Genomic DNA, 26278 nt, shown 5'->3' on the forward strand with positions numbered 1-26278 from the left:
AGGAAGGGGGTGGGAAAAAAAAAAAAAAAAAAAAGTCCCTCTCAGCGGTTGTCAAGGAGATGGGCCGCCGGGTTCGCCGGCCTCCCTGCACAGCCCGGGGGGAGCCATTTCCCCGCAGCGCCCTGCGCGGGGCTGCGCCCGCCAGAGCCGCCCCCGGCCGCGGGGGGTCGCCCTGCCCGGGGTGGGGGGGAGGCGCTAACGGTCCGCCCGCGCGGCTCGGCCCCTGAGGGGAACAAAGCTCGCGCAGCGGGGGACGCCCACGGACGGTAACGGCGCTCGGCGGGCTGCCTACCTGCTGGGAGACGTGAGAGGTAGCTAGCGGGGGCCGCCCGCCTAACTAACGCACGCCTCTCGGGCCGGGGAGTGTGTGTGTGTGTGGGGGGGGGGGGGAAGTTCAACCGCCCCGCCGACCACCCCCACCCCCGGCGGCGGCGGCGGCGGGGCTCAGGGGCAGTCCCGGGGGCGGCGGGGCGATGGGGGCGGCCCGGCCCGCCCCGCCCCGGCGGCCGGCACCGCCCCCGCCGCGGGAGCCCCGGCGAATCAGCGGGGCGCTGTCAGGGCGTCAGCGCCGGCGGCTCCGCGCGGCCGGCCCCGAGCGCGTCCCTTATCGCAGACAGGCACCGGGGGATCGCATCATTATCATGGGCACTGTTTGCTTTTCGCGGCGCTGCTGTTTGCTTTTCGCTCTCGCCTGGGCCGGCAGGTTGGCGGGAGGCAGCGGGGGCGCAGGTAAGAGGGGGCTCCGCCGCCGTGCCGCCTTCCCCGGGCTCGGGCGGCGCGGAGCCGTGGCCCCGGGGGGACCGTGCTTGTCCGCTCGCCTCTCCCCGGTGTAAGGTGTTGAGGGGGAGGTCACTTCTCGCGGGTCCTAGTTGTCGGGGGTGTTGGAAGTTGCGGCGGGGAGGCGTTTTCTCGCGTGTTTGACACTGCCGGAGCCAAGGGACGTCTGGAGGGAGAGACGGGGAAGAAAAAGTTACTTTCCTTAAGTGCCTACGAGATAAATCTGTGCTGAACCCTAGAGACTCCGCAGGGGAAGCGTTGGCTGTTCTGCCTTCACAGGTTTTCCCTGTCTACGCATTAACCCAAAGACCTGGTGTTTCTTAACAGCCGCGCTCGTATCTGTTTAATAGCAGTAATTATATTAAGTCTTTTCTTCGGTGTTCAAAAAAAAAAAAAAAAAAAAAAAAGAAGAAAATCCCAAACCCCATCTGCCTAGGAATGTTGTAAGCCCAAAGTAATTTCTTAAAGATGTGTATGCAGTCTCTGGAGTAGTGCTAGAATAAATCCTTTAAGGTAAAGGGGGGGGGGGGGGGCAGCGCAAAAATCCCTTGTCCGCATATACCAGAATTTAAATGAACGAAGTCAGCATAGAAGTTCTTAAAGTCCAAGAAATGCAATGTGAGATGTGGAGCAGAGCAGGGGCTCATATTTGGTTTTGCCCTTTCATTTGACTCATTGGCATTCACGCCTGACTCCCAGGCATCCTCTGGTTGCTGTGAAATGTCCCCCTTGGCTCAGTGCAGTTTGAATTTTTGACGGCATTATAAAGAGTCCAGCTGTCACTTTTGCTGATCTTGATGGGAGATGGGTGCTGGTTTAATGAGTCAAAAGTATGAACCAAAGCATTTAAAAAAAAAAAAAAAAAAAAGAAAAAGAAAAAGAAAAAAAAAGGGAAAAAGGAAAAAAAAAAAAAAGGAAAAAACAAACTTCTTTTTGTGCTTGACTGGATCTGTGTCTGATCTGGGCAACACCCTCGGACCCCCTAAGCTAATTCACGTAAATCATAGCTAGATCTGAACCGGCTCCGCGGTTAAAATAAACGAATGGACAAGAAAGAAGGAAACAGATTACAGCAGCCCTGTGTCTCTCCAGAAAATAAAACGCTCTCTGTTCTGTTCCCCTCTTTTTTTTTTTTAAAAAAAAAAAAAAAAAAACAAAAAACAAAAAACAAAAAAACAAACAACAAACAAACAAAAAAAAAACCCCACAACAGCAATACAGAGCCCAGGCAATTCTCTTGCTGGGATCCCTGAGGTGCCCCACGGGGCAGTCCCGGTCTGCGCCTCCCGGAGAAGTTCTCTGCTGTGTGCCATGCCACAATATCTGATTATTCTCCCCTCTCGAAATAGCCCCCTCCTGTCCCCGGTGACTTTGAAGGCTCCGTGCGTTATCACTGGAGATGGCTGAGTGAGCACTTCTGAAACAATTAGCGTTAGGATTTCAAGCTAACAATAAAACTGTTTTCACTTTGGTGCACCTTTTCTGAGGATCTGTTAATCTAATTGGCATGAAACCAACTGCACATGTCTCTCGCTGGCTGCCCCCCCTCCCTCCTCAGCACCCTTCTCGCTGCTTCCTAAAAATGAAGGGGGGGCTGTGCTCCGTCCAGCTCTCCCAGTTGTTACCCGTGTCGTGTCGCGTCCCCCCCCCCGCGGGCAGTGCGCTCCCCTGCCAGCCCACCCGCCTTTCCCCTCCGGGCAGCCCCGCAGCCGGCTTTGCCACGCCGTGGCGAGGAAACCCGCGTGAGGTGGGTTGCTGACAGGACGGCGGCCGCTGCCCCTCGCGGGAGACGGGGCGGCCGGGGACCGGCCGTGGGGAGCGTGGGGGGCAGGGCAGGTTGGGCACGGCTTGGAGTGTTCCCATGTTAATAGCACACCCCATCCCTGAATAGGTCGGAGCTTTTTTTTTTTTTTTTTTTTCCCCTCCTTTCTATGTTCACTTCATTAACATTCCCACGACTACCAAATCTCGACTCTCTCTCATCCTCCTCCCTCCCCCATCCTCTTTAAACCCGGGGGAGAAAACGAATGCCCGTCACTGAAATGTTTGTAAAAGCTTCCTACCCTGAAAACAAGAAAAGCGGTCTGGGTCCCCCCTTTCAGAGTTCGGCTCGCCAGCAAGGCACCCGTCCGAGCAGGGGCCGGGAACACTGCTGGCACTTTTTCCTTCTAAATGGGTTTTAGTCGATGCAGATGATTTTGTTGCAGGTTGCTTTTCTCCACGCTAACTTAACCAAGTTTCATATGGTCTTCCATTTATTTATTTTTTTGCCTCTTAATAAAAAGGATTAATGTGGTTTTGCTGTTCAAATATTTCTTTTTCTCATTCTCCCGCCAGCATAGTTTATTTAAACTAGGGTCTCTCTTTCTAAATTAAGATGATCTCTTTTCTAGAACATGCAAATGGGCTTTTTTTTTTTTTTTTTCTCCTCAAAACGCTCATTTAAGCGCTCTCTTGTTTTACCAAGATGTGGGTCTCCAGTACCAGACCTATACCACTACCAGATGCTAATTGTTAGTATGTCTAATGATTGCCTAATGCAGAAACGTGGGACCGAGTCACTCAAGCTTGGTGGAGCCGTGCTTCGAAATGACTTGAGGAGGACAGCAGGTTGGTTTGTTGAGTTATTTAACCTTAGATGTTTCCATTTCCACGATGACACTAGGGAGGCAGGCAAGTGAACAGCTTCTTCAAGGGGAGCTTCTTCAATCTATGGGTGCCGGTTTCCTGTGTCTCAGGTACCCCTTCTTATCTGTCCCCTTGGGGTTCCTTCTGTGCTTCCAGATGTTGACGAGTGCGCAGAAGCTACGGATGACTGTCACATCGATGCAATTTGCCAGAACACACCAAAATCCTACAAATGCATCTGCAAGCCAGGCTATAAAGGCGAAGGAAAACAATGTGAAGGTAAGGACAGCTCGGCTCCTCTCCTATCTCGCCTCCCCTCCCTTCTCTTATTTGTTTGCTCTTTAAAAGCTTTTGTAAATAGCTGAATTCCTGAAACGATTAATGCAGATTTACAGCTGCTTAACCTCAAATCTCGGTGGTTATTGGCAAGCGTCCCCCTGCTGCTTTTCCTAATTGCCCGGCATCACAAACATCGTGTCCGCCATCCTACTTTTAAAAATAACAAATTAAAAAAACAACAAACAAAAACCTCAAGCACCAAAGGGGCGGCGTGTGTGTGCGTGTGCGTGCTCCCCACGGAGGCGACTCCCGGGTTAGCAGCAGCTCGCCCCGGGCAGGGCTGGCCCCGCTAACGCCGGGGGCTCGAAGCGCCGCGCCGAGCACGTGGGCCCGCCCCGCCCCGCCCCTCCCCGCCGGGGCGCGGCCGCCGGGCCGGGCCGGGCCGGGCCCCGCTGCCTCCCGGGGCACAGCGGGTCGGCGGGCGGGCCTGGCCCGGGGGGGCCTCGTGCTTTCTCGTGCTTTCCCCCGCTGCCGGGCCGGCCGGCGGGGCGCCGGGGCCGCCTCCCGCCCGCCCTCCGCTCCGTCCTTCCCTCCCTCCTGCGGCCTCCGGCCTCCCGGCCCGGCCCGGCCCGGCCCGGTCGCTCTCCTCGGGTCCTCCCGAGGCCGAGGGAAGCTTTGCGCCTTCCGCCTGGCTAACGTGCGATTTATCGTCATTCTTCTCACCCAGCGAGAGCCTCATTCTCCCCGGGCCAGTTGCAGTAGGTGTTTTTCTGTATCAGCTCGAGCAGGGTACTGGAGCTTGCCTCTCTTTGACGCTCTGTGCGTGTGTCATGATCGCGTATTTTTGAGTCTGTGGAACGGTATTTTAAAAGGAACTGTTTCAGGTTATTGCGTTTACACAGAGTTTTAAAAGTTGTTTTACTTCTCTGTGTCCTTACATCAATCCTTGTAATTGAAAAAGACCTAGCATGTTTTATTAGGCACTGTGTATACTCATATTTCAGATTTTATGAACTCCATCTTGTCTATTAAACCTCAGCAGAGAGATCATTCTCTTGTGAAAAGAACGAATATTATAATCACAGCAGAACGCCTTACAAATAAAAGATGCAAGATTTTTTTTTTCCTACTTGTAGATGCTTAGCAGCTATAAAAATTCTCCTTCCAATTCTCTCTCTTTCTATGGCAGACTGAAACTTTTTCAAAACATATATGGCCAGTCCATTAAAAAGATTAAAGACCTAGAAATTACTTTGCTGAAGTCTACAAAAATTTGAAACCATATATTATTCTCCATGGACTTCCAAAGTGTTTGTTCAAGTGCCCTCATAAAGCATTTTTGTGGTTGTCATATTTTCTGTCTTGGGCTTAAATTGACAGAGACAAATTCCTAATGTCCACCTCTTGGTGCTCTAGTGTCTCTGAGCTGCTGTTCATTTGGAAGCCATATTTTCTTTCTTACAAACAGAATAATCACTCAGCACCACTTCTTCTTCTGTTCATCCCTTCCAGGGAAAGAGCTCTGTGCAGAGGAAATGTGCTCAAGGCCACAGCTGTGGAGGTTACAGCATTTTCAGAATTGGTACTTCTTCTTGTATTGGGTTTTTCACATCAAAAGTTTCCTTAAGCTTTAACTACTCCTATTTTAGCTGTTGAGCTCTGTTTAATGGTAGATCTGGCTGATACTCATGCTTATTTAGTACACATATTTCTGTTTGCCTGACTTACCTCGACTCAGTAAAAAAGAAAGCCCAGTAAGTAGTAAAAAATCAGATTTTTCTGTGGAATGATATACAGAATCATGGAATTTCTGTGGCTGATGTCAGACTCTTATATCTGATGGAATTTAGTGTCTGACAAGCTTGATAAGTAAAGCTGAGGCAGACTGCAACACATTCTGCATGGATGTTAATTGTTCAGCGCTAGTCAGGTGGATGAATGGAAGGTGTCTAAACCAGGTATGTTACTATGCATGAGATATAGCTTTTTTTTCTTTTTTTTTTTTCTTTTTTTTTTTTTTTTTTACAATGGTACAGTAACGGTTCTAAAGATTTTGGGTCAGCTGTGTATCTTAAGTTTGTAATTAATATACAAATTTGTGATAAGCAGAAAGCTTGAAATATTTCTGGATGCTTCCTGTCTGGAGCTTATTTTACATTACTTATATAGTACCTCTTCATCTGATCCGGAAGTACTTTGAAACTTTGTTACTAAAGTTGTGTAGGGTGAGTGGCAGGCAGATATTACATCCTTTTAATAAGTGAGTCAACTCAAAAGTAGAGAGGTGAAGGAAGGGTCATACAAGTCAGCTGCAGACCTAACATCTATCTCAGGTCTGCTGTTCACATAGAGTGGGTTTATTTTGCATCCCGAGGTCAAGTATTCAAAACCTACAGAAATAAACAGACTAGCAGTATTGTTTGGCATTTAATATTTTGTCAGAAGAAAACACCTGTAATTAGCCTTTAAAAATTATCTTTTAAGATAAAAGTGACTGTGCTTGTAATAACAAAGATTAAATACACCTAACAGTTTTTGCTGTGCCGAAACCAAAGCTGGGTCACTAAACAATTCTGGGTCTTTAAGCTTTTCTAAATAAGCCTTTTGATCACTGAAACTAGTTACCTATGAAGAAAGGATGTCTTTTCTACAGATAATGTGCCTCTTTAACTAAGTTTGTAGCAAACCACCTGTATTGCTTCATGCCTAAAGAACATTCAGTGTAACATAACTAACTCCCTTATAGTGCAGGCTCTCATATACAGCCATATTTTACTAAACAAGCAGAATTTCAATAGTGCAGTAGGCATAAAGAAATTATACTGTATGGTCAAATTTATTCTAATAAATTTTAGTGAGCTGCCAGTTTAGGTTATACTAAGTCATTACAATTAATTTAGAAAGGTGTGCATGTTAATGTATTTTAAACATCAGTCTTAAACATTGCTTTCGGTCACTTAAAATCCATTTTTAGAGGAAGGGAAAGAGTATAGGAACAAACACGATTTCTATGATTATGAAGTGTTATAAAAGCAATGGAGCACATAGTTGTACAAATATATCTAGTATATTAATATCTATTTTGTGTACTCTTGTGTATTTATAGTTTTTTATTCAAAGAAAATTAATGGTTTAAAAAAATGGGATCTTTAGGCTAATGCAAGAGATGTTAGAGCCCACCTACTTGTGCAGGACTTTGTGCATATTTTGCTGCTCTGACCTAAAGGGTGGGGAGAAATATAAAAGACAGAAACGTTCCTTTAAGGACGTGTAGAGCTCTAGCAGCAATTATACCGAAATGAAACATTTTCTTGATAGTCTGTTAAATACTTTTAGCAGGGATTTTGTTTCTGAACTTTGATTTTTTTTTTCTCCCCAAAAGTCTTTTGAACTGGGTTTCTCCTGAGTTTGAGGATTGGGGATGGCTTCTCAGTTTGCAGATCTACCTTACCTTTCTTCTTTTATTTTTTTTTTTTTTCTGGGTAGCCTTATTAACTGAACCAGCTGACCTATTTCTTTCTACAGAGCAAAGTTGTTTCTCCAAACAGAAGAGTTGCATGTTCTTCCCATGTCCTGTCTCCTGCTTCCCTCTATAGATTTCAGTTTACCTTTCTTTTTTTTCCAACCAATTGTGTACTATGCTTTGTCAAGCCATATGGTCAGCATTGCCTTGGTATTTACTCATATCACATTATATCAGTGTCCTTTGACCACAAATTCTCTAGCTGGCATTTTCATAGGACAGAATAATGTGTCTAACCCAGGTAATCTTTAAAAAAATATTTGCTTTCAGTTGTTATTTCTATTCAATACACAAAATCTATTAATTGATAACAGATTCAGTTGCCCTTGCAGACTTACTGTTATCTAGGAAATATTCCCTGTTGCAATTTCAGTCAGAATCCCAAATGCCATGGCCTGCATTCAGCTGCAAGCATGCTGTTTCATGTTCCCTAGGTCTTTGTCCTTACCTTCTCTACATTGACTTTTGGTCTCCCTACAGGTTGCTATCTCAATAAAATTGTTAGATGGAAAATTGTGTCAAAGCAATGGGAATTCCAGAGTTCAAAAGGATTCCAAGTCCTGAGGTTCCCTAGGCCTTTATGGGGCCTCCTTTGTTCCCCATGCCACTGTTGCGTGTTTGCTCTTGTAGGATGCTCTGTCACTGAACAGTTTGTGAAGGGGTTTAGCTCTCAAACCCAGGTTGTGGGGTTTTTTGCCCATGATACTTCTCAGGCTGTTCCAAACCCTCATGCCCTTAGTGGTTAAAATACTCTGTATGATTTCTGGTTGATGTTTATCTGTGCCCATTTTCTATTCAATTAGTGTGTTTATTTTAAACATTTTTTTCCCTCATCCTACTGTTTATCCCCAGTGTGACTGATTTCAGTGAGTTGCTCTAGCTGGAGTTTCACTTTCTTTTGGATAATGCCTTACATGTAGGGCTTGTTCTCTACAGTATGTAGAGGATGTGACTGAGTGGATGTGATTTTTCCTTAAGACACGTTCGCTGGGACCTGTTCCTTCTGGGTTGCAAAACTCTGCTCTGAACTTTCCCATATTGAGTAAGATTTCTCTCTTGGTGTGCTTTTTCTACTGTCTTTCATAGTATTTGCATAACTATTCTTCAGTTCTTTCAATAATTAGTCTCATACAGTTGTCTTTGTTTCTTGAACTCTTTCTACAGAAGAGAAATGCTCACAGCTTTCAGTTGTACTTTTTTCTTAATTTCTGCTCTGAGGCTTCATAATGTTGTTGATGGACCTCTTGTTGAGAGCAACATACATGTACCATGGCAAAGTATCTTGGCAGAATCTGCCTTGAAAGGGTGATTTTCAGGTTTCTGCTCATGTTGGAAATTTGTGCTATGTCAGCAGCAGTTCTGCTTGACTGCTAGTTGAGTAGGCCTGTGCAGTTCTAGCAATGTAAATTTGTCATATGTTGATGTACTTGCAGTCCTTTTCCTAATGGAAGTAATCATTCCAGATAAACAGGTGGGTGGATATGGTAAGCTACAAAGAGGGCTGTTATTCTGGATTATTCCCAGTGGTAGTACCTCACTGGGTTTAAGCATGATACAGTCTCAAAATAAGATAAACCATTCCTGCCTCATCACAGGTATATTCATCCCCACAGCAGGTTGTATTCTGCATATATCCATTTGGAAACAGACTAATTGTCATCTGAACCCCAGTGCTCATCTAAGGGCTGTTTAGCTGAAGGAAGCTTCTGGAAAATGTACAGCCAAACAATCTAGCAAAGCATCTCTTAATCTGGGGCTGATATGCTGCTTGACACAACTTCTGCCACAGTGCCTAACATCTGTCTGTGCACAGTGAATGGAAATACTCAATATGGTATCTGAAAAAATAACTTGCATTGATATACCTAGATTTTGTTATTTCCATTGAAGTTCTGTGTTGTCTTTGTCTCTGATACAGTCTGTTGCTGCCAACAGAAACCGTACAGATCATCTGTAAACTGTTAACTAAAAGCACTTTTCTGAATTAGGAATTCTGATTTTGTGGAAACAACAGGATAGTGAATTTCTTACTTTGGCAAATGTTTGAGACTCTAGGATCTATCACGTGCAATTCTGTCTTCATGCTGCAGGTGCAATAATGTCCCTAAGCCAAAATTTAAACTACTTAAGGTGTTTGCAGCAATACACTAAAGTTTAAAGTGACAGCTCATTGCATTTACAATGAATCAGAAATGGTATAGATAAACCACTCATAATCATCTTCAGTAATTTTGTGGGTTTGAGGCCAAGTTCCTTCTTATAGCTGTTAGATCTATTTTTAAATGATTTTAAACAAATCTTAGCAATTGGAAAAACATATAGAATATTTGTCTCCTCATCACTCTCATCTGAATAAGAATGATTGTTTTTCCAGGCTTGAATTAATATTCTTTTCAGAATTTCAATCTTGTTCACCTGTTTTATCTTTAATTTTCTTATGAAGCTAGTCTCACTCATTGGATTTTAATTTTACTGTAGTCTTCCAAGTATTTGCTGTGTTCTTCTCATGCTCTTCGAAAATGCATCCAAATATTGTGACAGGATTGCTCTGAATCAATCAACCTGGAAACAGCGCAGGACATCTCAGAGTTCTCATTTCCCAACTCCTGGTATCTCACACTGAAGCGTCCTCTGGTCTGCAGGAATAAGTAAGTGCAGGGCTTCTGGATGTCTTTTAAATGGAACAATGATCGCATTTCTTTTAAGAGCTCCATGGTGTCCTGTCAGACTACTCTCAGCATGTCTTTCTTAAGTGGACCATCTATATAAATGATGTCATGTGGGGGTAAATGAACAGCTGGGTGCCCTTTAATTTCTGAAACTTGGGCATCTTGATGCTTGCGCAACTCTAGTGTGCTCAAGCTTGTGCTGTCTGTCTGTCTCTCTGCAGAGTAACAGCGATGCCACTGAACAATGCAGCTTAAGTGGATTCTTCCTGATTGATGAGTCTTCTAATTGCAATAGAAGGTGAATTCATTCCCACAGGGAAGGGTCATCCTCTGGGATCTTGCAAATATTGTCTCATTTCAGGCTGAATATTATCACTACATCCATAGTCTTACTACTACTGCTTGCAAGAAGGTGCTCTGGGAACTTGGTTTGGTCAAATCCACTGGTAATATCTACTAATAATATCCCACTACATATCTGTCAGGAGAACAAAGAATTTTCTGTGTTGGTGTGTTGAGGTTTTTTCCCCCTGAAAACACCACAGATATCTATACCCTTTGTCTGCCTGTTCTGAAAAGCTGCAGGAAGATGGAATGTGAACATTTTACCCAAATACTGTTTCATCCCTTGTTCATATCCTTATTCTAATTTTGTTTATTTTCTGTGTAATCGTTTCGTGGCTTGATCTCAGTTTAGTGCTTGAGGCTTTGACACTGATCTAATGACTGTTGAACTGGTTGTCCAGTAATCTTGAGGTCTGCAGTGAGTATTAGGTACTGAAGCTGGCATACTTTCTAGTTGTACAGTGACAATACCTTAACAGATGGCATTAATGTCACGTGTTGAACTTCATGTCACCCTCCCATAATGGCTGTGATGAGGTCTGTTGCTACAAGTCTGTGATACTACTTTGTCCTGTTGGCTTCCATCAGCCCATCGGAGCACAGAGGAAGAGATACTCTGCCACCTCCCAATTTTGTGGTGATTTTTATCTCAGGGTCAAATCTGCCTTCCCAGTTTTATTCACATGGATTATAGCTTTACTCCGGGTGGGCCACTGTGCTGATTTCCCTGAAAGCAGCTTCCAGAATGAAGTACATGTTGTCAAAATATGGGGGATTTTGAATCTTTGATTTGAGCTAGCAACTCTGTCATTTTTTTCCCCCCTCTCTGTAAATCCTGCTCATTTGATTGGGTAACTTGGTGCATCTTTTCCGGTTAAGGCTGATAAAAGTGTTTCCCGGAATCCAATTCTGAGGTCTTTTATAGATGTGCTTTTTTTTTTTTTTTTTTTTTTTTAAATTGTCTGGTACCATTTAATACTTGATTCCCAGCTTGCCAATTTTCTGAATTGCTTAGGAGAATAGGGTTTCTCGGGGGATGGAGAAGTAGCAAGCAAGAAATACTCCTGAGAACATTCTGTAGTAAACCAGAATTTTATTACCGCCTAAGTGAATTAACAGCTTCTGATAACTTTTTCTTTTCTCCTTCATGCTTCTTCCATTTCTTGAATAGGGCTTTTGTTTAGGCCAGGGTCAAGCCTTGATTTTATTTATTTAATTATTTATTTCAGATTGCTTTATTTTTCTGACTTTGTTCAGCAGTTTTTCCATTAAAACCAGAATATCCCTCAGTTGGCTCACAGTGCCATCAGTCCTCATGTGTCACACACTGTATTGTTTCCTCCTCTCCCTTTTCCTCCCTACCCTGTCCTACCTCTCAGAGCTACTTTCTGGCAGCCCATAATGCTGCTTCAGTCAACGGCTCCCCCGGTGGTCCAGTTTGGAAATCTTCCATTTTTACTTAGAACATTTGCTCCAACTTTTTTTTTTTTTTTTTTTTTCCCCTCCAGAAATATTTCTTGGATACAAATATCACTATATTTTGCATAAACAAATACCATAGCGCTAGAAATATGGCCTCGTTATTCAGCAGCATTACATGTAATTCTCAATTTGGAAAAAATATGTTTTTTTCCAAGGACACTTCTCTAAATAGTTGATAAGCTCGCTGTCTGCTGGATGGTCTATGGGTACTCTGGGAGCTTATAAATATATAAAAAATTTCAGTCTCAACAGTTGCTAAGCTGCAGAACCCAGGGTGGCCTCCTGTGGTGATGTAAACTTGGTATTTAGAAGGAACTTATCCTTTCCTCCAGATATACAATGTAAACAGTCTGCCAGAAAAATTATCATAAAATGAAGGAGCATAAGTAGAATGTACTAAGCTCAATAGGTAAGAGTCTGTCCTTCTTTTGTCTTCATTCTTTATACATCTGCCAGACGCTGTATGGTTTTCCTTGTTTTCTCACCTGTCACCTTTACTTCTGGAGCAGTCCCTTTTCCTTGCAGTCTTCGTTATGTTCTCTTGTATATTCTGTCACTCAGCTGTCTCTTAACCTTGTAATTTCCCTTCTACAAATCCAACTTCTCTTTCTTTTGTCCTCCCCTAGCGTATTTTCACCTGCTGCTTTTTTATTTTATTCAGTTTTCCTTCCCTTGTCCTCTCTCTCACTGGCTTATTCCAGGTACAGCAGTAGCATTCTGAGACCCAGTGTACCACAGCAAGGCCTCTGAGACTGGAGAGCCAGTAGCTACAAGCTCTGAGGACCCTTTACTGGTCATTTCCTTTGAATTCTGTCTTCAAGTCAAAACAGCTCCCACCAGCTCTCAGAGTTTTCCCTTTTTCTCCCTTTTTCTCCACCTCTCTCCTGGCCACGACCACCAGCTCAGAGTTCATCTGTCCATCAGCACATTCCCTGCTGTTCCCATCCCCCACAGACCCATGGCTCTTTCCTCAGGTGGCTGGCTGGAAAGACAGTTTTACATGGCTGTTGGCCATCATTTGTCAGCTCCCATTTGATTATGGGGACTGTTGTCACATGCGTCCATCACACTACCAAAATACATGTTCTCTGTTCTGAGGCTGAACGTAAGCTGATGCACAGGCCAGGGAGCCTCTGGTTGGATGATGGCAGAGTTAGGGAATGTGACCTTCCACTACTTCTCTAATCCTTGCCCAGATAAACTCCACTAATGTAGCTTTTGTCTCCTCCGCATTTGAGCCAGGTAGCATCCACTCCGATGCTCTTAAGACCCTGTGGAGGTAATGGGCATCATGAGTGGTGGATATATCTGTACCTGTGGAAGAGGATGGTGGATATAGCTTCTGTACCCATGGGACTAGTCCAACCCCCTTCTAGACCAGGATAGCTGGGAGCCTTAACTACAGGGCAAGTTTGACCAAGGCTCAGGTAGCCCTGGGGTAGAGGATGTGTGATGGAAAGTTGTAGAAGAAATTTGTGTACAGGCTGGTAGGGAAAAGGAGTAATACTCTACTTCCTCTGTGCACTGATTTAGGAAGTTCCAGTTTGTCTGATCATGCTTTTTTTGCACAGGGGGAATACTGTGAAGAATATCACTGAAATAAGAAGTGGAAATAAAAACAAAGGATTACAGCATGGCTTTATAAACTGTTCTACACTGAAAAGGCAATGAACTAGGGTATAGAGGCTGAAACAAATGGCAGGGAGAAGGTGGTCGTGGACAAGATGAATAGTTTTCCTAATCTGGTTTAGTTTTTGGAGCCATTGGGTTGTGAAACTACAGCCTAAGACTGGAAAAACAGCAACAAATAGGGACATTTGGAAACTTTAGCTACCTAAATTTCAGCAGATGCCTTCTGAGCTTGTGAATTTATTTGATTGTGATTTTTTTTTTTTAATTTTTTTTTAAATAGCTATTTTTTGTTTGGTGAATTTTCAGCTGTAATTTGGCCAGGTTTTTCTGTCCCAAGAAATACTGAAAGGTAACTCCCTGCATCCTTACATGAAACAAAATCTGAGCGCATTAAGTCTGTTCAAGTAATTGGGGGAGATTTTTTAAAACATAGTAAAGCACTGAATAATCTGTATGACTTTAGAAAAAAACTAATGTTCTGGGGTTTTCTTCTTTGTTTGTTTTAGTATGTATGTATTTGTTTTACATTTCAGCTGAAAAAAACCCCTAAACCTGCTTTAAAGCAGATACCTTGACTGCAAAATCCTATCCCACATATAAATGTTTGGCAGAGTTATAAGAAACTGAAGATAGGTCTGACAGGCCCCCTTGAAATGTCAAGGCTTTTCGTCACATTTAAGGTGTTCACCAAAAGGAATACACTTAGTTACGGTTTGAAGTGTTTTGTTCAAATGCCTTGATCAGAGAACTTGAGCATGTGCTTAGTCTTAAGAAGCTGTTGCTTTTTAAAGTAATTCTGTTTAAGTGCTTTATTAAATTGAAGATACTGCTTTACTTTACAGTGCTCCTTTTCTGGAGCTGTAGAAGATCACAGTTTTTCCTTCAGTGACCAAGGAATAGGGAAAAAAAAAAAAAAAAAAGAAAAAGATCTGGATCATTTAATAAACTGATGTAAGCCCTTAATCTTGCAGGTGCTTTAGACCTGAATTTAGTGCTTAGCACATGAGCAGTTTGATGGGTGCTGTAGGCCCCATAGACAACATATCAAATTTAAGACTATGCTTTCACAACTGTTGTTGATGTTTTACAGCACAGCCACCAAAGACAGAAAAAGAAATATTAAATAGATTAAATGACCTTCAGATCATTCCAATTTATGTAATCAATTTGTTAAGCAGATGAGCTGTTATCTCAGAGAATATAAAAGTCAATTTTCATTTACTCTCTGAGATCGCTAAACTCTGCATACCGTTGTTCCCATGTCTTGGTGTGCATGAACCGCTGTCAGTCCTTACGTTTAACGAGGCATCATGCTCACACAACATTAAATTCTTAACTGGAAAAAAAAAAAGAAAAGCGATGCATAATACTGATTTGGTGATTACTAATGTTTGGGGGTGGGAGTGTTGCTGCAGAATGTGCTTCAGAGACCAGGGAATGGGAACCTCTGCAGGAGTAGTTATCTGTTGGACATATCATTGCTGAAAATACTACAGGACATAACTCCTATGCATTCTAGTTCTTGCTGTTGTCAGAGGGAAATTGCACTGAAGTGCCTTTGTTCTGATTTCATTAGATGGAAGCAGAGGCCACATTCAAAACTTCCAGGCAAGTTGTCTCCCTGCTAGTGAAAAACTGCTTGAAGTAAGTGGGTATTTACTTTGCTGAATGGGGAGCACAGGTAATGTGTATCTAAATTTTTTGGCAGCACATATGTAGGAGGAATTTGATATCTGACACCTGACTTCATACCTCTAGAGATGGTAGTATGTATACTGAGTAGAGTTGTGCCTTTTTTCCTTTTGCAATTTTTTTGTTTGCTAAACTTTCTTGGAAAAGGATTCCATAAAAACTGTGATTTGGAGACGTGTCTATATTTTTATCTAACTACAAAGCACCAAGGTCTGGCTTTATTTAGAATTTTCCATTTTTCTGATGCATTCCAACCTGTCTGAGTATGATCAAAGTTCCTCTTTCCACGTCCTTCTCCTAACATGCTGCTTTTCTCTTAAACCAGCCCCATTATTCTTGTGCAGTGGTTAAGTTCATCTGATCCTTAACATTGGTCTCGGTATAGCACGCACGGGAAAGGCAGGTGCTCGGAACGGATTGCTCCTGCTTCTGACTGCTGTAGGATTTTCCCACAGGCTCTCAGAGTGGCTTTGTCTGCATGGGCACATCGGGGAGAGGCAGTGTCGCTTGGTCTGAGCTGCAGGCTGACCTGAAGCCGTGAGACTGCTTCACCAGGGAGGCTAACTGTGAACTGTGTGGCTACTAGAGGGCAGACACAAGCGGAGCCCTGTGGCTTTTGCTTGGCTTGAATTCCTAGGAAAGCGAATTTACCTCTGTTCAGACTGGAGTATGTATGTAGACATAGTCAGAGTGCAAGGAATAAATGAGGGAAGGAGAGCTGCCAGAATTACTCTGACCTGGGACTGTTTTGACTTGTGAGCCGGGGAATGAGTATAAGGCAGGAATAGACAACCTCAGCCTGTTTTCCCAAAATAGAAACCTGAAGACTAAAATTGTTTGGTTTGATATAATCTGTTTCATTAGGTATAGGCTGTTTCACTGTGTGAAAATGGAAGCAGTTTATTCTGTATACAAACAGGTTTGCATGTAAGATTATGGCTTCAGAATGGAAGAACTTTTCTACTGCAGTTCTCTCAAAAGCTTTAACAATGAAAACAATGCCCTCAAATTGTTGTTTATAGTATGATTAACTGTTCCAGTTGACTAGGAAACGACTTTTTTTGTGTGATAAGGATAAAAGCCAAGGTGTTGTCACTTAAGTTTTATGTTAACAGTCACTTCTAAAACAAAATAAAAATTATTTCTTTATGCTTCTGGCACTTTGTATCCATTCACTGTTAATGTTCTGAAATCTTTTAAAAATTCTTTTTCATGAGGGAAATGTGAGAACTGCATTATAAAAACACAAAACAAAACAGTTGTCTGCATCACATGTGGTCTTATGAAGCAAAACCCCAAAGCTTTAGCGTTTATTCTGAATAGGGAATAGACACAAATCTATTCAGGGTAGCAGCAGTAATTGCATCCATTTTCTAGAGTATTTCATTGACATAATTTACTTTGAGTTAATACAAAAGTTTCCAATGCACATTTCTGACTGCTTTCACTAGACTTTGTTGGACAAAGTGAGTGCATACGCAGGTATGAATACCTGTGTGTGCTCACATTCCTGCAGAAAACCTTTATTATAGTACATCATTATAATACATTTAAGTATCCTGAGAAATTCCAACTTGTAAATTTGCGTGTTAGCCCGTATCTGAGTAGAGCAGAGTTACTAAATATGTTGCTGTACTGTTTATCCTGAAAGGCTTTTAGCCATTACTGTTAATACTGATGTTATGATTTAGGCATTGGTGATAATTTTTAGGTGGTTTTAAGACGGGAATTTTGGTGTTCTGTATGGAAGGTAACATGCAGTTGTTGTAGTCTACTCTGCAATGGGAAGACAACATCAATCCTTATACTGAGTAGGATTACATAATAAAATTGCCTGAGTTAGCAAGAGGCTGATCTCAAGGGATGGCGGCCTGAAAGGGACGCTTTCTGGAAGGACTAGCATGTTTCTGTTAATGTTGCCATTCATTGAGGAAAGTGCCAATGTTTGTAATTTTGAAGCCACTGGACTGATCCTGTCTGCACATAACATATCCTGTAGGTCTCAGGTTTAATGAAAAGGGCAATCTGGTGTCTTGATGATGTTATCTGATTTATATAGGTGAGATCCGTGTGCTTGTGGGGAGTCCTGAAGAGTCCAGAAAATGTATAATAAGAGGTTTGCTGTTTGGGTGTGAGTGTTAACAGAGGGTCCTGCTAGTTGAGGGCTCTGCCACAGCTGGGCAGTGGCGTGTGTGGGTGTGTGTCCCACCCTCTGAAGTACAGGCCTCAAGCTTGCTCAGCTCATTTTGCTTGAAATTGCTAAAATAACTTGATCTCAGAGATGAGACCAAGCATGAAGAATTTCAGTCTTTGAAGAAGCTGTGAAAATGTGAAGTGGAAGGTAAGGCAGGAAAGCTTTGAAAGGTAGTTTATGTAAGTAATACAAATCTTAGGACACTTCTACCTTTACCTGTCAGAAGTACACACGCAGCATATGTGCTTAAGACCATTATGCCAAGTATCAACACAGCTATCAAAAGAGAGAAATACACTACTGGGAAGTTAACTACATATTTTATTGCGGAACTATATAAAATTAAGGGAGAAAAACCATAATAGGAGCAAACTTTATACTATAGTTATAAATTTACAGTGAGAATATTTTATATTTTGCTTTTTAAATTATGCATGTTAGGGTGTAGCATACAAACATTATGTTCCACTGAAAATCTAGTTTACCAATGGATTCTTCTTTAGTAAACTTTATGATCAACAAGGAAGTATAAAACTTAAGGGAAATACATGTCTTCTGGTCTGAATTAGTCACTGACATGGTCTTTTCTGTTATAGTATTTGAAGCAGGAGGGAGTGCTTTAAATGCTTCAACCCATTTAACCTTAATTGCTCAGTTTTAATAGACATTTGCTAACTAAAGGAACCAAATTATAGCTTGAATTAGGCTTTACTAATCTTAATTAAAAGCTCTACTTTATAATCGGAAACAGCCTATGTTTAAAACAGTAAGCCTTTCTTAAATGGCTTATTTTTAAATGCTAAAGCCCTTTTGATAATAATTGTTTAGACTGAATACGGTTAACCATTATTCTCCTTATATTGCACTTAATTAAAAATATCTCCTCCATGTGGTTTTGTGCCTTCTGCTGGCTGTAAAATTGTTTGACTGGTGGGGGGTGGGTTTACTTTACTTTTCCTGTGGTAATTTGAAAACATATTGCTGCCCTTTGTTTTAAAAGTTTTCTGGGGTCACAAGTGACAAAATTAACATGTGAATCAATGTTAGCTTCCTGCATTTCTCTATCGTCAAGTCACTTCAATAAATTGTTACATTAGGCATATAATTGCAACAATTAATAGTACATCCTATAATTCATTTAGTTTAACATTTAAATTGTGCTCAGACAGTTGATTATGGGCTTTCCATTGCACTCCATCCTGAGACCTAACTTCCAGTAAAAATAAAGCCTGTTACATTGGGAGGGAGGCACTGGCTCTATCTGATGAGCATTTGGTATACTGGTAGAGTTTCTGCTCATTTCAGGGGTATCTGAAGAGGACAAAAGGGTGGGTTTTGTCTGTCCAAACATGGATCTCAGTAGTACAGATCAGTACACTTAGGCGGTTTGCCTTGCTTTCTCTTTATAGTTGATGGAGAGAAATAGGAATTTCCTTAATGCAGTTTGCCTTGTATTACTGGAAACAAAAATAGGTCAGATAAATCATGCCCTGAAAATAAGTCTCTTTCTAACATAGATGTGGACATCTACAATGTAGGCATGTAAAGTTGGATGCGGTGTATCTGGACCAAAGAGCCTGCAGCTGTGAGATTCAAAGTCCACTGAAATGAATGGAAACTACTCTGTACTTAATTCTGCTTTGAATTTAACCAGGACAGGGGATTTTTAAGCTGCCGTATCAGCATTTGATCATTATGACATTCATCTTCCCAGTCTCAGTGTTGCATTTTTAAATTCTTTAATTTAAAATAGGCCCCCCAGCTCTCTAGCACAGGCATATAGTTAAAAAAACAAACAAAAGCCCACAACTTTATTTTAGGAAAAAGCTGATTTTTTTAAACTGTGTTTTCTTAGAGTTTAGCCTTAAGATTTTTCTTGATGCATCCTACTCAGGAAGCACTGTTAGACCATTTGATCATACCTTTGTTTAAATTGCATTGCCTTTAATTTCAGTAGCTGAGTTGCCTGCTTGCATAAACAAAATACAAATTAAGAGTCCTTTACCCTAAGCTTGCTAGACCTTTATGTGCACTTAGAAGTAACTTCTGTGAAAAGTCACTTGTGCCAGTGATGGAGATGGACAGATCTTGAATGTCAGGCTTATTTGCTTAGTTATCAGATCTTTGGAATACCCCTTATGCATTTTTAGGTTTTCTCCTTATTGCCCAGTTTGGTGTATGTTCTCTGCTGATGAAGTATACGAAGACTGTTAAATAATACTCATTGCAGGAAGATAAAATCAGGGCTCTTTACAGTGGGTTCAAAGAATGCTGGTCCCTACCTATGCTACATACTTATGTGTATTTATCTTTTAATATCAAACGTGTGTAAGCTGGCCAGAACAAGTTAGACTAAAGATCTGTCTACCTTGATGTGTAGTCTCTGACAGTGGCCAACAGTAGATGCTTAGCGTAGACTATAAAAAATGGGGCACATAAGAATGCAGGGTAGAGATTTAGAGACTTCTTGAGCCAGAAGTTTCATTCAAATCACTGTGTTTAATAGTGTCTTCAGAATAGAAATGGAAAATGAGTATGTTTGCTTCTACAGGTGTTCTGCAAAACTCACAGCTCGTAGACAGCTGATTAGTCATGCTTAGTATACTGGAAAAGAATTGTACAGGAACAGGTAATTGTATACACCTGTATATATACTCTTTTCAGCCTCCCATCTACTACTGTTTACCATGAATGTCACATCATGTTTCTCTACATGGCCAAACCCTACAAAATCAGATATTGATTTTTGGCTTGGCAGCTAACAACATCTTCAGAATGACTGGCCTTCTCACATTTCTGAAAATGAGACTTTGTTAAGGAGAGTCTCAAGTCAGTTGTGAAAAGTGAATAGGTACTTTGAAAAGCTTGACCTGGATGTTTAACCTAACTTTAGGTGGTTACATTGTTAAACCAGGTGCCATGAATGAACACCCATAACTCTATTATTTAATTTTGAGCCTTTTACTGAGGGTGAAGTCCAGTATTAATCATGAGTGAGTTAACTGGTCAGGCCTTGGTGTCCTGTTTTCAGTGGATAACCAAGGATGCTGTAATGTGTTCCGCCCTGGACTTCTGCTTATGTATCTTAGAAATACTGTGAATATACACCAGATACAGCCCTAAAAGAGGATTGTCTAGAAAAATAGGAAGGAGGAAGGAAAAGCATAGGAAATATATCAAAAACATTTCAAAAAGTGACTTCACTAATCTCTAGTTTTATATTGGATGCACTGTCCAATTTAAAAAACAAACAAGCAAAAAAACTCTAAACTGTTTATTGGGTTATTAATCAAGTCTTTAGTCAAGAGATTGCTGCATTTTGCTTATCTGTGCATAATAAAATAGCATTGCTGTAAAAGGCATCTCATGAGAAATCATCTAAATGAGAGTATTGGGAATAACTCTACAGGACTAAAAAAATATTTATATAAACTTATCCACTTTTATCCCTCTACTGCTGGGGAGAAGGGCAGTACAGTCAGACTGCCTGTCTTTCTATGGTGTGTTCTGTCAAATGTATATCATTATTTTAATGCTGTACAGAAGTTGTATGCATTCTTTGGTTCTTTCTACCTAACATTCTCCCCAACGCAACAAAGAAAGATAATTACATAAAATTTTGAAAGGAAAATTTCCAGGCTAGAAATACAAGCTCTCTTCAATTTTCAGCAAACGCCCACATTACTATTTCCATATTTGCAGTTTCATTCTTTTTCACTGAATAGCATTAACGGTGCTGGAAGCTGTGTGTGCTTTCTAGTACAGGATATTTGAACACTGGAGCAGAAATGTCTTAATTTCTTGGGAAAGCCAAGATTGCACCTATTTGCTCTATCTTGTTCAAACATCAGATATGAGCACAGCTTATAATTGAAAATATTTGATGATTCACAGGTCAGCAACAGTGTTTGTCATGTTTAAATTTTAAATTTCATCCTTACCACTTTTCCTGGATTTTCCTCACTATGAAATAGGTGTTTGTACAGCCTAGCCTGGCTCATCTAACCCTCAACCCTGTGTGCCAGGCAAAGAGGAGTATGTAACTTCATTAGTTCCTGTTCAGAGAGCCCATGCTCTTGCTTACTTATCTAGTGGCCAATGAGTCCAGGCAACGTTTTGAAGAGTCTGTAAAGGGTAATGATGGAAGAGCTGATGGGTTCCATGCTGGTCTTCACTATCTCTAGGTGCGTATCTCTGCTGGACAATTATTACACATTCACAGGTCAAAAACAAAAGGCTGCTTACCACTGGTTTTCAGATTTTCTCTTATTTGTCTCTGGTGATAAATAGAGCTCTGGCTCACCGATCCAATTTCTGCGTGGCTTTTTATAAGACTAAGGAGAGCCTACATCATAACTGATGAACTCTCTTTGTGAATAAAATGTTAGAATTGTCAGCATGCATCAGTAGGACAGGGTTCCCTGTTTCAGGAATAAAAAACTTGAATCCAAAAATTATATTAATGTAATATTTGTTTGAAAATAAACCTCTTTTGTATTGATCTACTACAACAGCATCTAGAGCTTCTTGTTGATACTGGTCAGGGCCATGCTTTCAAAAAATGGAAAATATTCTGTCTGTACACCCAAACAAAATTACATGGCAGGCGCTTTATACATTGTGAAGATAGAATTGTTGTTAAGGAGCTGAGAGGCTGGGCCAGAATTCTGGGTTGTGCAGCAAAATTGCCAAATGTTTTGGCATCTAGAAAATAATTCCACATTTCATGATTGTGCAGTTCCCAAATCCACTCACTTCTGATTGAGGCAGCTTTAAGAGCTGTGAACTGTTTCAGATGGTGCTTTGTGTGCACTCACATTTAGGGTATTACATTTATTATCACAGGTTTAATAAGGTTTAACTTAAAGTTGAGAGTCCCAAACACAATTTTGCGACAAGTTGAATTTGTCATTACAGGAACAAAATGTGACTTGATCGTCTTTAACTCTCACAGAGTAATGAAATCTGTAGCCCAGTAACTTTTTTACCTTTTATACAGTGCACAAAGATGAAGGGTGCTGGATAAAAATGCTTCTGAGCATTTTGTAAGCCTATCTCAGATTTTTAAAAAATTATTGTAAATATTTGTTCTAATTTCTGTTCAGATTAGTCTTCTCAGGTCTTTTTGAAGCACATGGATCAAGCTCATAAAAGAGAAATTCCTCTTAAATGTAGAGTCATCTCAACTAATTTTACTCAGTTTGTTTCCTAAAGATGCTGAGTACCCCCAGCCCTGCAAGGGATTCATAAGCAAAAGAATACTTACCACTGTCCTGAAAACATAAATTATATGCAGATAATGCATTTGTATCTAGGCTGGAGCACTGAAATAATTTTGAAGCAGGCTTACTATCCATGCATAACACCATAGAAAAGAGAAAGAAAATATGAAATACCCAGTATTCTCTCCTGGATAAGAAAAGTGGAATGTAAAATGATTGATACTGGAATTCATGCAACACGCTAGTATTATATATTGCTTTTGCCAAAGTTACTGTGGAGTCTTAATTTCCATGAGGTGTGAGAGAATTTTATTTCATTGAGTTTTAATGAATGACCCATACTCTCATTTTTCAGTTTGTTCTATGTGTGCTATAGCTGTTTTACCATCATGTAGACCTTCCTACTCCAGATAAACACTTCTGTAGTTGGAAAAACTATTTATAACAAAAATCATCATAATGATTCTGAAACAAAGAAGGTTCTGTGCTTTGATGATCCAAGTTATCCTCCAGTCAGCTGCTGTTTAATAGGTGAGTTAGTCTCCATACTTGTGAACGACTCAGTGTGGCAGTCCTTACAGGCTGCTCTGTTGTTCTCTGCAAACCAAAATGCTGGGAGGCCTTCACTTTGTGAAGAATGCTGTTGGGGAACTGTATGAAATTGTCTGCATTCGTGGAACAGGTGACAAAATAATAGGCAGAGTTGGTTTCTTGGGTTTCATAACTATTGGGTCTGGCGTTGTCAGGGGACACAAGTCCATAGATCCCCTGTGTATGATGTTTAGAAGTGGCCACGTGACTTTAGTAAATGTTGAAATGAAAGGCAGCACTTAACAGGTCATTTGTGTCTGTGCAATGATTTTCTCACGGCAGTGCACAACAGTGTACATAATGCAGAGTTGCTCTGCTCATAAATAGATTATAGTTGTATGGTACTCTCATGGGAGTTTTTGTAGGCTGATAAAATTAATGTCTGATATGTGTCCCATACAAAGTAGGGAGTTTGGCGAAGTGGTATAAGATGACAGGAAGCCCTCCGTTTTCCAAATCCTACATGATATAGATTAAATTGTATTTCCCAAGTGGTTAACCAGCACAGCACAGCAGTTCTTAGCCAGGAGTCTGCAGTAGCCCAAGGACTACTGCTAAAGCACATGTGGAAAAAATAGTTTGAAAAGATAAGCCTGCTGTCAGAAGATGTAAATTTGCTATACAATGATTTGCACCTCTGCTGGAAAATGTAGCAGTTTCTCATAACCAAGAAGGTTGAAAACCACTGCTATATAGCCTGTCATATGGCTTGTGGCCTTAGCTATCTCAGCCTGAAATTGAAGTAGTGTTAATCTGCCAGGGTCTAATGAAGCATATGCATTAGGATATCAAGAAATCTTCCATTTTACAGTCTGTGATCTGCCACTGACTTGTTCTGAAATGAGCAAGAAGGAATAGCCATCTTCTGTTCCCCCACATGAAGAGCCACAGAAAATAAGTTAATATTCATCCACTTACAGGTAATAAGGAAATTTATTTCAGAATAAAAGCTTGGGATTGTTTCCTTTTGTCAATGGACAGAAAATTAAAAATGCAAAGGAAGGTTGGAGGTATACAGTCTAAGAATGAGGGAGATACCTACCAGGGGTTGGGAAAAAAAAGTAGTCAATGATGTCTGTATCAATGAGCTAGTTTCACTGTATTAATCTTCTCCCTCAAAGTTTTTAGATTCATATTTCAATTTAAAGATCTATGAATAACCTCCTGCCATGACTTACTGAAACAATAATCATTAAGATGCATGCACGCTAATTGTGGCAGTAAGGTGCACAGAAACATTCTCCCATTAGACCTCCAAGAACTTGCAAGATTAGATGTGGAATCAAACATTTCCCATTATATTAAAAGATGGAATTGTGGTGAAAATGGCTGTGATTTAGAAGTGGTGGGAAAAATGCTGTCAAATGTCATGTTTCACATTCATAACAACTTGTGAACAGGAAATCTCTCTGCTTGAGCTTGTCGGGCATGGCAGCTACTAAATAAAGACAGATTCTAAAACTGTTATGTGCTCTGCAGGTATCCATCTTTATTTGGGTATCTCACTTGCAGTTCAAAGAACTTGTAGCCAATCTGTTTAAATATCAATTAAGAAAAAATGTCAAAACAAAACTAACTCTAATCAAGAGTGCAAGATGTGTAATGCAGAATAACAATAATTTTGGTATTATCTAGAAAAATATTGTATTAATTGTGAATGGAGCTGGAATTATAAGTTTCCATTGTGCTAGTTGAGATGGAAAATGTCACATAGGGATAATACTCAGGTTTATGAATAGAAAATATATTGTTCCTTAGGGAAAAAAACCTGCTTAATTATTTTTTCCCACAAATGACTGTCAAAGGTTATTGACTCCCAAAAGGTACTCTAGGTAAAAAATGCTATCTAAACCTAATGTTAATGCTATGGCAAGACTTGACATTTAAGCAGTCAAAAACTCTGTAAGGTCCTAAATGAAGAGTGTTCCATGTCATTTATTTGATCTCCTCCCCGTTCCTGCTCCTGGAGTGTTATATATGCCACCATAAAGAGTACTTAGGTGGCTGGCGGATTGCACTAAGTGCATGCAGAATCTCAGCTTTCAGTTTCTGTGTTCCTTTTTAATATTTTTTTATTCCCCTGTACTTAAGGGATAACTTTCCACTAGCACAGTACGTGAACACTGAATCAGTAATACGTGCCTTGAACCGCAGGCATACTGAGAGAATTAATCAAAGGGGTAGATTCTTTTGTCTGTTGTCAGTTTGATTGGCATATCAGTGTCCAGCCATGAAAAATGTTCTTCTAACTCTTCGAACTAGCAGTTTAAGCAAGGAGGGAAATGTACAGGAAAGAGAACAGAGACAGGAAAATGAGGAAGGGAAGGTGAATTTAAGAAGAATATAAGGAAGGGAGTCTCCAGAGACCATGTTTCTTAACAGTGAATGAGGAATGTGATGGTTATTCACCAAAAATGTAAAATACAATCATTCACCTAGTGCAGAAAGCTTGGATTTTCACAGTCTATTGCCTTGTTTCATTTAACAATATGTGAGATGGGTCAGTTGAATTCTGCTTACAGCATTGTGTGCTTGACAATGTCTACCCTCTAGAGTCTTTAAATGTGACTCTTTAATTCTCCCTTTATATGATAAACAATATTTGAAGATCATTAACTAAAACTTGCAAAATAACAATTGCTAAACACACCTACATTTTCTACTGCTGATAAACTCAGAAGTTCATGTACGCCATTGGCTCCGTAGAGAAGGACTTGTGTGTCTGAAAGCTTGTTAGTTTTTTTCCCAAACAGTGAAGGTGACTCTTGTAAGGCCATTCTTACTCAGTGTGCCTTGACAATTTGATTCATGCTTGATGTGATCAGTGCAATAATAGGAAACGAATTCAAACACAACACAAAATAAGGATCTGCAATAGATGTCTCTGTGCTTTCTCTAATATTAGGAGATAATAATTGTGGTCAGAGAAAAAAATATTAAACAAACAGAAAGTAAAAAAGTCCCATCATACAGCTGGTGCTAAATGGGATGATGTCTCTCTCATCTGCCTTGCAAATGTATCCTAAATGTTTTTAGGAAAGATAGTTCTGAATATGAAGCTGTTCATACTTTAAAAATATATGTGCTGTTTAACAAGCTGGACATAACCTCAACATAGTTTGGTTTGTATTTCATTTTCCCCCCCCTTTTTTCAGAAAAGTATTTCCACAAAATATAAAGCATGATGAACTTTGTGCTCAGACATCACAGAAGGAAAGGAAACATAAAATTGCTACAGAGCACT

General features: G+C 40.8%; 1 protein-coding gene across 5 annotated transcripts in view; it reads left to right on the forward strand.

Moving 5' to 3' along the window:
* The first annotated feature begins 624 nt into the window (after window positions 1-624).
* The window catches only part of SCUBE1 (signal peptide, CUB domain and EGF like domain containing 1), a 216957-nt gene continuing 191303 nt past the window's right edge, over window positions 625-26278 (forward strand). For all 5 annotated transcript variants that reach the window (XM_032986333.2, XM_032986339.2, XM_032986334.2 and 2 more), the window contains exons 1-2: window positions 625-729; window positions 3562-3684. In XM_032986333.2, coding sequence (XP_032842224.1) covers window positions 642-729; window positions 3562-3684 — 211 coding nt within the window. In that variant the 5' untranslated portion in view covers window positions 625-641. The remainder of the gene's footprint in view (window positions 730-3561; window positions 3685-26278) is intronic.

Source organism: Tyto alba, unplaced genomic scaffold (genome assembly GCF_018691265.1).
Source record: "Tyto alba isolate M040663 unplaced genomic scaffold, T.alba_DEE_v4.0 Super-Scaffold_21, whole genome shotgun sequence".
In the NCBI taxonomy this organism is placed as follows: Eukaryota; Metazoa; Chordata; class Aves; order Strigiformes; family Tytonidae; genus Tyto; species Tyto alba.